Source organism: Macaca thibetana, chromosome 8 (genome assembly GCF_024542745.1).
Source record: "Macaca thibetana thibetana isolate TM-01 chromosome 8, ASM2454274v1, whole genome shotgun sequence".
NCBI classification, from domain to species: domain Eukaryota; kingdom Metazoa; phylum Chordata; class Mammalia; order Primates; family Cercopithecidae; genus Macaca; species Macaca thibetana.
Genome location: NC_065585.1, coordinates 46,914,253 through 46,928,106, shown reverse-complemented (window position 1 = coordinate 46,928,106; position 13,854 = coordinate 46,914,253). Strand labels below are relative to the sequence as shown.

The 13,854-nt window shown below is 39.7% G+C and overlaps 2 protein-coding genes across 2 annotated transcripts in view; both read right to left on the bottom strand.

Moving 5' to 3' along the window:
• The window catches only part of RIDA (reactive intermediate imine deaminase A homolog), a 319,353-nt gene that overhangs the window by 112,019 nt on the left and 193,480 nt on the right, over positions 1-13,854 (bottom strand). The gene's annotated exons all lie outside the window — the stretch shown is intronic.
• NIPAL2 (NIPA like domain containing 2) overlaps positions 1-13,854 on the bottom strand; it is a 106,189-nt gene that overhangs the window by 23,319 nt on the left and 69,016 nt on the right. The window contains exons 5-6 of the mRNA XM_050801210.1: positions 12,718-12,839; positions 2,677-2,773 (exon numbers count right to left, since the gene is read on the bottom strand). Coding sequence (XP_050657167.1) covers positions 2,677-2,773; positions 12,718-12,839 — 219 coding nt within the window. The remainder of the gene's footprint in view (positions 1-2,676; positions 2,774-12,717; positions 12,840-13,854) is intronic.

The following is a 13,854-nucleotide window of genomic DNA, read 5'->3' as shown; positions in this document are numbered from 1 at the left end:
CTATTGTTTCTATTTTGGGGTATTTGTGGTTTTTCTTTTTTTCTGATGGAGGATCTATTTTACTGTCTTTTTTTTTTTTTTTTTTTTGAGACGGAGTCTAGCTCTGTCACCCAGGCTGGAGTGCAGTGGCGCGATCTCAGCTCACTGCAAGCTCTGCCTCCCGGGTTCACGCCATTCTCCTGCCTCAGCCTCCCCATTAGCTGGGACTACAGGCACCTGCCACCACGCCTGGCTAATTTTTTGTATTTTTTAGTAGAGACGGGGTTTCACTGTGTTAGCCAGAATAGGATGGTCTCGATCTCCTGACCTCGTGATCCGCCCGCCTCGGCCTCCCAGGGCTCTGGGATTATAGGCGTGAGCCACCAGGCCTGGCCTATTTTATTGTCTTTTAAGAACACATTGTTGTGTTTAGTTATAAATCCATTACTTTTCTCTATTCTATTTCATTAATTTTTGTCTTTTTAATTAACTTTAATTAATTATTTCTGCTTTCCTTAGTTTTATTTCAGTATTTTTTCTAATTTCTTGAGTTGAGTGCTTAATTGACTTACATTTAAAGCAATCAATTTCTCTGAGTACAGCATTAGTCAGAAACTCTAGGTTTAATATTAAGTGTTTTAATAATAATTAAAAAATATGCTGCAATTAAATCTTGGTTTCTACTTTGCACAGCTGCAGTTTAAGGGTAGTGTTAACATTTCCAGGTGGTAGGGTTTTACTGGTTTCTATTTTTATTATTATTTTTCTGTTTTTATTTCACTGTGATCTGAGGATGTGGTCTGTACTGTTTCAACTTCCTGGAATTTATCAAGGATTTCTTCATGGCCAATTATAGGATCAACTTTTGTAAATGTTACACAGGCACTTGAAAGAGAATTTATTCTCTGTTTTCAGGCTTTAGAGTTCAATATTACAGGTACCAGTTCATAATTAATTATTCAGATCCTCTGTCTTTATATGGTTTTCTGTCTAATTATCTTCCATGAGCTGAGAGAAGTCGCCTAAACGCCTTATATTTCTGTTAATGTAGTTTTGCATTTTCTGCAGATTTTCTGTTGCATGTTGGGTATGATATTTTTGTGGATTGTGCTCTTTTTGTCAGGATAAATTACCCCTTTTGTCTCATTTAATATCTTCTGCCTTAATTTTCATTTGGTAATATCATGACCTGCTTTGTTTTACTTTCAACCTCATTTATTTTGTTTTAGATGAAAATTTATGCATGTAGCCAAAACACTTTGCCATCTGCAAGGGCCAATCAGAAAGGGTGCCGGCCCTGGCACTGCTGGAAGAGGGTGCTGGAGGGCTCCTGTCTTAGTACTTATGACAGGGTTGGGGTTGAGAGGAGGAGATCTTAGGGGAAGGAAGCATGGTGGCTGCTATTTTAATAACCCTTACAGCTGTACTAGTGCAAATTGGCTGAATCCAACTTCAGAATCATTTTCAAAATCAATCTGGAAGTTTCCCTGACATCCAATTTGAGAATGTTTCTTTTTTTTTTTTTTACTAGGTAAACGTATTCCATTTACATTTATTATAACTGCTACACATTATCTTAATTCTGTTATCTTACATTCCTATTTAAAGTTGTCTTCATTTTCATTATTTTCCTATATAAGGTACATTTTGTTTCTTAGATGTCTGCTTTTGTTTTCCCTATTTGGTAATTTGGAAAGAAACAAATATAAAGTTCTCTTTCTGTTCTCTTGATCTACAGCATACCTGAATATAGCACAGAGTACATTTGTTTCTCTAAGTAACTATCAAAAACACAAATTTACTAGCACAAAGGAGAGAACTAGTTGATGAGATGGGAACATGAAAACCCAGCAGCTCATTACGATGGAGGCTACATGCTGCCCCAGGGGTAGGAGTACGGCCTTCCAAGTCATGGCAAACAGCACGCGATGCGTGGGCCATCTGACTGGCAAAGAGGAGATGAAGGAAGATTTACAAATATATTTTTATAAAGGGAATTTCCTAAATGATTAGTGAGATCTCCTAGTGTTGGTATATATGAGTGAGAGTGTGTGTGTGTAGGGGTGGGGGAAAGAGAGAGAGAGAAAGAGAGAAAGGGGCAGGGACAGAGAGACAGAAAGAGGCAGAAAAGAAGGGAGTGAAGATACATTAAAAAATACATAGTGGGCTTATCTAAGCACTATTTTCATCTCTAACAAGGTGCCTCTGGAAAAACAAAGTAAATGGGTTGGTAAACAATGAATGCAAGAAATGTGGTATTTAAGAAAATCATACTGCTTACATCTACATTTCCTATTAGTCATATTACAAAGTTTTTAAAGAAAATATTAATAGTATAGGTCTTGCTAACCAATTCCTGACACAAGAGTTTCAATTGGGATCATTAATTTGTTTCTCTTTTAAGATTTTCAATTACATATTAACAAAATATCTTCAAATTATCAGGGAGCAAATAAAGTTATCAAGAAGCAAAAAATCCTTAAATATATTTTTAAAAGAATTAAATATCTAACCAATTGCAGTAATGGACAGGCAATATATAATTTTTATAATTTAGACTCAGTTTCTTCCTGTAGATCAGAGCTGAAAAATATAAACAATGAGAAAGGAGTAGAATGCTTAAGTATTTTCCTTCAAACCTCATTTATGATTCAGCACAGCTCAATTAAAGAATAAGAAAACAAAATATGCCTTTACCTAGAAGTGCCACCAGGGTTAGCAGAATCACCATGTGCTTCATTCCTTTTCTTTTGTAGAAATATAGGAGAATGCAGAAAATTAATATTTCTAAAATCTAGAAATGAAAAAGATGAAAAAGAGTAAGTTATTCTACACAAAGTCTTCAAAATGTCACACTTCTCATTTTGATTTTTGCAGCAGTTCTCATATGAGAGTTGAGGGTGACTGAAGTTCCTAGGGACGACACAGGAGAGCAGCATAAGCACCTCGGCCATCCAGACCCGGAGCTCGAACACCCCTCTCCGCCAGTGATGCCCAATCTAGATCTCCAGTCCTAACCTCCCTGGGAGTTCAGCCTCATTTCCTCAAGTATCTATGGGACATTTCCACATGCATGTTTAATAGACACGCCACAGTAATGTGGGTAACACCTCCCACTTGATTCTCTACCTTCCCAGCTTGTTCCTCCAGGGCCTTTGCCCTCCAGTTAGTAGCATTCCCACACTCCCTGTTGCACAAACCCCAAACCCTTCCCTTTCCCTCACTCCCTGCCTTCCTCTCTAGACAGCTGCATTTGCTTCTAACTCATCTCTGATTTTACTCTTGCCTCTCTATAATCCAGCCATTCCACAGCCAGAGGAATCATTTAAGAACACAATTTGGATAATGAAATATTTTATTCATGGAGAACATATATGATACACATCAAAGGGATTTAGAGTAATATGACAGGCACTCACAGATTCTCTACTCAAACTAACAAACAGAACCTACTGACACCTCTGAAGTTGCTCATGTGCCCCTCTCCAGCTGCACTCCCCTCCTCCTTCAACCTCCCCAGGAATCACTATGCTGAAAATTTGTGTTTATTATTTACTTTCTTTATAGTTTATTGCATTTCTATGTGTCCCTAAATGGTACCCAGTTTACTTTTGCATGTTTGGACTTTATACAAGTGGACTCATACTTGCTTTCACTCGTTTGTTTTTCTCCACCATGTATTATATTTGTGACATTCTTCCAGGATGATGCATGTAGTAAAAATATAAACTAGACCCATTCATTCCTTTGCCGAAACCTCCTGTGGTTTCCTACCACATTTAGAATAAAATCCAAACTTCCTTCTGGATCACAAAGTTTTAGGCAACTCCCTGGACCTCATTTTGTACCACTCACTCCTGGATGGTCCACTCTGTGCCAGCCTCATGGCAATTTTTAAAAATTCTTTTTTTTTTTTCCTAGTTCTTTCCAATCTTCAGATTGCTCCTGCCTGTGGGCCTTTGCACTAACTGCTCACTCTGCCTGGAATGCTCTTTCACTGATCTTTGCACAATGGCTCCTCCAAGTCACTCAGCTCACAGGTCAAATGCCACCTCTCTGAGAGTTCTTCTCTGACTCTTCTGATCTAACGGAGCCACTCATTATCCTGTCACACCCCCAGCTTCAGGTCGCGGTGGAGCATTTTGCCATCATCATTTCTTGTTCATATGTTTATGTGTTTCTTGTCTGTCTTCCCTACTGGAATGCCAGCCCTAGGACAGGAATCTTACCCACTCTTTTTGCCACTCAATATCTGGTGCCTGGCACACAGTTGGTCACTCAATGAGTACTGATGGAATTAATGAGTAAATCACACCTCAAATTTATTATGAATAAGTCACCAAAAAAGACCTAATGTCTGAAAAAGTGACTGTTCAATAAATATTAATTGACTAAAAGTCTAAAATTTTCCTGTCCTTAAGAACTTTAGTGTAATTTTGAGTTCTCAGTTTTATTTTTGTTTTAACTTTTTTTTTTTTTTTTGGAGATGGAGTCTCACTCTGTTGCCCAGGCTAGAGTGTAATGGCTCGATCTCAGATCACTTAAACCTCTGCCTCTTGGGTTCAAGTGATTCTCTTGCCTCAGCCTCCCAAGTAGCTGGGATTATGGGTGCCTGCCACCATACCTGGCTAATTTTTGTATTTTTAGTAGAGACAGGGTTTTGCCATGTTGGCCAGGTTGGTCTTGAACTCCTGACCTCAAGTGATCCACCCGCCTTGGCTTCCCAAAGTGCTGGGATTATAGGCATGAGACACCGCGCCCAGCCCAGGCTATTATTTTTGACGAGATAGTATTCTTGGGCTGAATTCGTAAGTGTGAATGTTTACTTTTCTACCAGCAGACAGTACCATCACTAATTTTTTTTCTCTTTTTTTTTAACCACAGGAGTTAGGGACTTCACTATTTACAGGAATGCATTCTACCTACAACGCCTTCTCTAAATCAACTTAAATTTGTTTCCATTCAAGGATTTGCTTGTGGGTTTGTTTTTTTCTCTATTCCTTTGTGGGCATGGGAAACAGCAGGCCCTTATCTTCCTCATTAAAAAACCTTTTCATCTAATACGGAAGATGAAATCATCCCTTTGTCTTTTCTTCTCCTGGTAAATTAAACCAATTATTTTAACTGTTTCTTATGGGACTTATTTGCCAGACCTTTAATTTAATTGAGTAGTGCTACAAAAGCTATTAAACTTGTATCTCTTTGCCTTCCCTAAAATGGCCATCAAAACATTGGATGTCCTAATTTCTGTGCATTTCGCCAAATGTTAACAGAAATATCCCTCTGGGCCTGGTCTCCCCTCCACCACAGGCTTCCACTTCTCACATGAGACAATTATAGACAGTTCACAGCAGCGTTTGGGCCTCTGTGTTTGTTGCGGGAGAAAAGAAAGCTCTTCCTGCGTTAACACACAGAGCCTGTTAGGTAAATCGATTATCATGCTGATTATTAATTTTTGCAGGTATTTGTTATCAGGTCTAGAAACCATGTATGACTTTTTTCATGTATGGGCAAATTCCATCTCTGTGGCTTCAGATAAATAAAACATGAGTTCCCATTATTCACAGAATAACTATAGTTGCCCTGGTTCTGCCTTGTGGCAAGAAGTCACACAGCTCCTAGGAATAAAATATTAAAGCAGTATGAATTAATGCCGATTTTTTTCTAGCAACATTTTTTTTTTCTCCCTGAAAACATCAATATTAAAGAAGCTGTGATTTCTGCAGGTTGCGGTGCCCCAGGAAGGGGCTGCATTATTGATTGCAATCTCACAGGTTAGAAAAAGTAACAGCACTTACTGAGTCCCCCGCACCCTGTGCACTGTTCCCAGAGCTTCCTGTTACGAATTCATTGAATCCTCACAATCACTTAGGAGGTAGGTGCTGTCGTCGGTTTACAGGTGAGAAAACTGAGGCTCAGAGGGGCAAAATGATGCAGCTCTGATAGGCAGCATGATGGCCCCATAGGAGTCCCTGGTCTAATCTCCAGACGCTGTGAAGATGTTACTTTACATAGCAAAGGGGTTTTCTATTAGGTTGGTGGGTTGGTGCAATTCTTCCTTCCTTTGTTTTCTGTGCCAGATCAGAGGAAAAAGTTCCTGGGCCTTGTACCTGTGAGGCTTCCATTTAATGTAAGCCTTGAAGGAAAAACAGACAATTTTCAATTTTCCCACTGAAAATAACTACCTTCAATGGGAAAAACCTCAATTACTTTTGCACCAACCTAATGCAAAGAGCACTGGCAGCTGAAGGGGTGCGTGGCAAAAGAGATAGACAAAATTTTAGCACTGGATGCCCCACTGCCAGTACCAATATCTGAGCCCGATTTGACCTCATCTTGCCTCACCAAGTTCTCAAACGCATAGCCTATGGCCTAGCATATGGCTTCTCTGTCCAAAATAAATGAGCTCTGCAAAGTTTCTCTCTAAGGCCATATTTGGACAAAGATCTGATCCTTGGTGGTCGGTTTATTAATTCTGCAGAGAGGCATTGAGTGAGGCGTATTGGCATGTGCACCCCAGAAGTGAACAAACTGGTTTTGAGTTTTGGCTTTATCACTTAGTACTTATGTGACCTTCAACAAGTTCCTGGGCCTTCCCCAGCCTCAACTTCCCCATTCATTAAATGCAGAGGATAACAGTGTCCCATGTATAGGGCCAGTGTGCAGGTAAAGAGCAGAATGTAATCTGAGCTAGACGTAGGGCTCAGCCACTCAGAGAGTGGCTGCTGCTACCAAAGAGGTGGACTCTTGTGTGGATGCACAAGTGCTATTTGCATTCAGACAATAAAGCAAATAACATCATGCCATAGATATTGATATCCTATAAAAACATACAGTTTTCTCCCTTAGGTTTCTAATACCTGATGGTGGGTTTTGTCGCAGCCGTGCCAGAAAGGCTGACCCTAAGGTACAGAATGACACCAAATGACAGGCTTGGCCCCAGCATCTGCTGGTTTAATTTTTTTGTCTGAGAGAAAATGAGCAATGTGCAGATTATTTTGTGAAGGATTTTATGTTCACAAAAGAGGTTTCCATTTGAATAGTCTTTTGGAAAATCTGGGTGAGCAAAATAGCCATGACCAAGCCTGCCAAAGAACATGAAGTAATTGAGAATTAGGGCTGCATTTTCTAACGTGGTTTTTGCAGAACACGTTTGCTCATAGGTATTACTCAACAAAAGGTCCTTCCAAGAAAAGGGCCTCATGGTCGAAGTAGCCTGGGGCATGTAGGACGAACAAAATCAAACCTTTCTCATTCTTACAGGACTTCTGGCTTTTAACATGCTAACAGAGATGATGAATTTCTCAGACAGGCCATGTTATGCAGAATTTTCCTCACCTAGTTTGACCTTGAAAATCCCACTTCTCTTTGTCTTTTGGCAAGGATCGGGATTGTCCGTCTGCGGCAGACAGGCTAGGAGAGGCTGTTTCAGTGAGTGAGTGGAGGGCACTTTATTCTTCTCTGGCTGGTATACACTGGGCTTCTCAAATCTTCCTTCCTTTCTTTTCTGTACCAGATCAGAGGAAAAGCTACTGAACCTTGTTCCTGTGAGGCTTCCATTTAATGTAAGCCTTGAAGGAAAAACAGACATCTGTCTGGGGCACGCAAACACGCAAAACAAGGGGTTGATGTGAGCCAGTGGGTGCTGCAATATTATAATTCCTTTTGTGAGAAATATAAAATGTATTCAGGCTTATAAATATTTTAGAAGTTATTTGATCAGTCCTGAAAGCCAATTCAGGTGCTCTTATTTATACTTGGTATAATACATAGAGTTAGATGAATGATATGTCAAAGAATAGTCTTAATTACTGTAATTATTATCTTTGCAGTCAGGGCTTGCAGAAAAGCATAGAATTTGCCATATCTGAGGATTAAATATTACTTAAGTGTTTAACAGATTCAAACCAAATTTCAGCTCACAATCTTAGTATAAAATACATCACTTCTAGAGTCTTTAGAGATGCAATTATATAATGGATTAAATTACAAATGAATATAATATAGATCTATTCCCCTTAGGGTCTAATGCCAACAGTGTTATTCAAAAGTAATTTTATTAAAGGTTTATTTTATGCTATGTTATAAATACCTGAAATTATTTACATTTTTCTCTGTGGCATTTACTTTCAAATATACTTTCTTTATCTTAATATGATTTTTCAGATATATGGGTTTCTCCCAGAACTGTAAAATTCCTGCTACGGGAATTCCTGTCTCTAAACTTGGTGTCTAATCACCACTTAATGGATGAGTGAATAAATGGATGAATAAATTTATTTTAAGAGTTGATTTTGGAAAAATGGCAAACTGCAACTCATCTCAGTACTTTTTGTGGAAATATACAGTTTAATAAAAAGTAGTTTGGATCTCTTCAAATGTTTTCTCTGGTGTTAAAACAATACAAGATACAGCATCATTAAATAATGCTGTTTATTCCAGGAAATAAGTCTTGATGCATCTTTAATATACAAAGGATTTAACTCATGCCATTAATTTTCTGGTTTCAGGCTATGTGACCCTTTTCTTAACTAGATGAAGAATTTATTTTGCCTGCAGGCGAAGAGTAATAATTTGTTGGTAGGGCTTCAAGTCTGGATTATCATGAAATTTTCTGTAAAGTATAAAAGACAGAAGTAAATCACAGAGATCTAGTGCTTATCATTGACTGACAAAAGCTGTGATAATTAAAGAACTGAGTGCGGCATAGAAGTAGGAAGATAAATGGGGCAGAGGGGTTGGCACAAAGTATGACAGACCCGAGGAAGGCGATCTGACTTGGGAAGCCCAATCTTAAAGGCTGAAGGAGGGCAGGGGTGAGGGAAGAGCTAGGAAGTGACAGCACTAGGGTAGAAATAAGGCCTATGAAAATGGATTTTGGGGCCATAACATATGAGGATCAGGGATTTAAATAGGCAGGGCACTGTGACTGATGGCCTGATTGATTCATTGATCAACCAGTACAAGTTCATGTCCTGAAGAAGTGCAGGGTCTTCTGAAATAAGACAGGCAGGTAAATAGATAAAGAGGTCCAATCTGAGCCATGCCCATGAGGGTAAGTTTTCAGGGGTCATAAGGAGATGGGGCTGTGGGTCAAAGGAGGCAGGGGAGGCAGACAGGTACAACAGCACTGCGTTATATGGCTGGAGGGGGCTCACTGGTCAGATTTGTTTATTAGGAGGAGCTTGTACCAGTGTTGATGATGAACAACAGGGGAGGCAGCCTTGTTAAGAGGCTGCTGACACAGTTCAAACAAGAGATGGTGGAAGCCTGAATTAATGCAACAGGAATGGAAATGTGAAAAAGGGGTCAAGTTCAAGAGACTTTACATTTCCAAAAGGATCAGGGGTAGGAGTGAGGAATGAGGGTGAAGGAGAAGTCATGTGTAGTTTAGGTTTCCAGTATGGGAAGCTGACATGGAAGAGAAGAGAGAGTCTGGGAGAGAAGATAGTTTGTTTTTTGATATGTTACAATTGAGGAGACGATGGGATGCCCAGGCAGGGATGAGTAATATGTGGACAGATGAGAATATAGATCTGGAGCCCAGGAGGTGCCTGGGAAGGAGAGGTAGGTCTGGATTAAGACGTCTTTAAAAAGGTTGCTGGTGGGTGGGCAATGGGATTCTTTTAGAAGACCTTGGAAGAGTGTGCAGCATCAATAGAAGCGAGGCAGAGGAAGAGGAGGTGCTCAAGAGTCTGGCGTGGATTAGTCAGAGAGGAAGAAGAGAAACAGGGAAAACATGTGGAGGAAGCAAGGAGGAGAGAGGTTCTAGAAGATAATGGGCCAGGGAGTAAATGCTGCATAAGGTTCGAGAAGAATCAGGACCAAAAAGCAATTCCTTTGGCAATTCATGGAGAGGGATTTACTTTTCCAGACTTCTCCTACACCCTCATTCGTCACTCCTAGTCCCCTTCCTGTTGGGAATGTAAAGCCTCTAGAACTTGGTCCTTTTCTACATTCCCATTCCCATCGCATTAATTCAGGCTTCCATCATCTCTTGCTTGAACTGTGTCAGCAGCCTCTTAACAAGGCTGCCTCTCCTTTCTGTTAATCATCAACACTGTGGCTACAAGCTCCTCCTAATAAACAAATCTGACCAGTGAGCCCCCTCCAGCCACATAATGCAGTGCTATTGTATCTGTCTGCTGTTCCCTCTACTGGCAATATCCCCCTACCTCCTTTGACCCACAGACCCATCCACAGATTGGAATGAGTGAAGAGTCAGTGGGAGCTGAGGAAGTGGACAGGACCAGCAAGAGTAGATTATTTGAAGACATTCTTGGTAGTAAATGGCAGGAGTGAAATTGGGCAGTTTATTAAAAGGGTGTGTAGTGTTTGAGAATTTTTTTAAAATAGAGAAACCTAAGTATCTTTGTAGAGCAAGAGAAAGGAGTAGAAAAGGAAATGAAAGTGAAAAGATCTGTAGATATTTGTGTTCTAGTGGTCAGAGTACATATCAGAAATGGTAGGATATATAGAATTCTTGTCATACACACTAGGAACTGCTTCAGTCATGTACTTAGAGCAAATTTAATCAGTAGACACATCCCTGTAAATGCCAATGTCACACTTTTCAATACTAGGCATATAAAGTAGGATCATACTATTTTATCTGTTTTAATGGCAGAAGGTTAGACCAGTTAGCTTTTGAGGTCACTTCTAATCCTAATAGTGTGTGCTTTGATTCTTTTTCTTTTTTTTTTTTCCTTTGTCTTGAGACAGGGTCTCACTCTGTCACCCAGGCTGGAGTGCACAGCTGCAATCACGGCTCACTGCACCCTTGACCTCCTGGGCTCAAGATCCTCTCATCTCAACTCCCAGTAGCTGGGACTGCAGGTGCATACCACCCTGCCTGGCTAATTTTTAAAATTATTTGTAGAGATGAGGTCTTGCCATGTTGCCAGACTGGTCTCAAACACCTGGGCTCAAGCGATTCTCCCACCTTGGCTTCTCGAACTGTTGGGTTACAGACGTAGGCCACCATGCCCAGCCTGATTCTTTTTATTGTTTTCACAACTATTTTACCAAACCAGTTCTTGGTTAAATGCTCAGCTAGACTATCCCAGCTTTCTTTTATTACCTACCCTTCCTAGAATATTATTATTCCCCAATCTGTACCAACTTCTGTGACAAGTTGCATATCAACCCTTTTGATCATATTCTCTTTATACCTACAGATACAGCCACTGCATCAAGCGAGATAACCCAGTTAACGCCTTCATATTTCTCTACTTCATTCTTTTTATTTTTTTGAGACAGAGTTTCACTCTTGTCGCCCAGGCTGGAGTGCAATGGCACCATCTTGGCTCACTGCAACCTCCGCCTCCCAGGTTCAAATGATTCTCCTGCCTCAGCCTCCCAAGTAGCTGGGTTTACAGGTGTGTACTACCACTCCCGGCTAATTTTTGTATTTTTAGTAGAGATGGGGGTTTCACCATGTTGGCCAGGCTGGTTTCGAACTCCTGACCTCAAGTGATCTGCCCGCCTCGACCTCCAAAAGTGCTGGGATTAAAGGTGTGAGCCACTGTGCCCAGCCTCATTTGATTCTTTTACACATCTGTTGGTATTGTAGTACTGTTGTGTGCTCCTCTCAGATAATCTGTAGCATTGATCTCAACAAGGACTTAAAAAAAATTAATAGATCACTTTAATCTTTTTCACTGGAAAAATTAAAGATGTAAAATTTAAAATATAATAAAAGAGAAAAATATACAAGTTTAAATATTTTGTATTGGTTGACAGTACTAATGGGAATATAAATGAATATGGAAATTCTGGAGGGCAGTTTGTCTACATCTATCAAGTTTTTTAAAAAATTATTATACTTTATGTTTTGGGATACATGTGCCAAATGTGCAGTTTTGTTATGTGGGTATACACATGCCATGGTGATTTGCTGTACCCATCAACCCGTCACCTACATTACATATTTCTCCTAACGCTATCCCTTATGCTCATCATCACTGGTCATTAGAGAAATGCAAATCAAAACCACAATGAGATACCATCTCACGCCAGTTAGAATGGTGATCATCAAAAAGTCAGGAAACAATAGATGCTGGAGAGGATGTGGAAAAATAGGAACACTGTTGGTGGGAGTGTAAATTAGTTCAACCATTGTGGAAGACAGTGTGGCGATTCTTCAAGGATCTAGAACTAGAAATACTATTTGACCAAGCAATCCCATTACTGGAAATTTACCCAAAGGATTATAAATCATTCTACTATAAAGACACATGCACACATATGTTTATTGCGGCACTATTCACAATAGCAAAGACTTGGAACCAACCCAAATGTCCATCAATGATAGACTGGATTAAGAAAATGTGGCACATATCTACCATGGAATACTATGCAACCATAAAAAACGAGGACTTTTTTGAAGAGAACCCCTATTTTGAATAAAGTTCAGTAAAGCAAAATGTGTCCTCAAGTATTGTCCCTTCAACTTGGAAGGGAATGTTTTGTTTTATTCTGAGTTGTCCTAAAACATGTTGCTTTGGAACTTGCTGGATTAATTGATGTGGAAATTGTTCCAGGAAAGGATATCTGGGAAACTAAGGGTGCTTCTATTGCTGACTTAGTAATTCAAATACTTTGGTGTTGGTCAAATACATTTACATTTTAATAAGATATTAGTGCTGGTGAGGAAAAGGTTATGTTCTCTAATATCTGCATGTACCAGTGGTCTGGATAATACAGATTTGGGGATAGTGAAATATTTAGAATTCTTACCACATAGATCAGGAACTGCCATCCGACAAAATAATACTGCACTGTTCTTGCTGAGATTGCCTGAGTTATATTTGGAGCAAAGTTCACCAGTAAATATGTTCCTGCAAATGCCAGTGTCATACCTTTAAATAAAATTGAAAAGAAAAACCAAATTGAAACCAACCTAAAGCTTTTTGTTGACACAGACATTGCCTAGAGACTGAGCATTACTTGTAAAAGTGTCAGTCGCCCCTCCCTATTATACTCCGTTTCATCAAACCATCCCTGCATATCTTTCACATTCACCTGAAGGCATTCCCTTTACAGGGGAATAGAGCTGGGGGATGGATGGGGTAGGACATAACTTCCAATTTTTCTCTGTTGTTCTGGATGACTCCCGGCCTCTTCAGGGACGCTTTCCCCAGTGATCGGGAAGATCAGAATATGTGCTATGAAGATGTGAAAACACATCCTAAGCTGACCGTTTCCTCATGGGCCAGTAAGTGCATGATAGATCTAGACAGTCTAGATCTGTCTAGATCTAGATGGCACAGTCCAGAGGACAGGGAAACCCATCACATGATGAGCTGCTCTACACTCACTCATCCCTGGAGCCTTCAACACACTCAGGTGATTTAATAATTTGCAACTCTGGTAATGAGCATCTTTAATCACTGCCATTTATTGGATTCCTTTTAGCAGCAATAACGAAGGTGAACACTGGCTTTGCTATAGGAGTTTAATTAATCCAGTCTAGAATATAGAATTCCAAGGTTAGCTTAATAAAATAAAATAAAATAAAATAAAATAGAAACCACGTCATAAACCTATGTAAGGAGTGTGTTACTGCCATCGGTTTAGCATTACTTAAAATGACAGAAGGGAATGTGTGTAGGGGGGTTGGGGGTGAGGCCACCGAAGAAGGGGTGAAGGGAGGACTTGCCCTTCCAAATAATGTTGAAAAGTGCTTATTTATATATAATTAGCAGTCTGAAAAAAACCCTGATATAAGTAGCATATTTTAGATAGCACACTTGAAAACATAATTCAACTTGTTTCATCTCTGAGGTCAGTGCTATTGTGAATATAATTTATAACCAACATTGACTCCAACCTGAAACAATTTGGTTTGTCTACAAAGTCTCACAATTTGAAGGC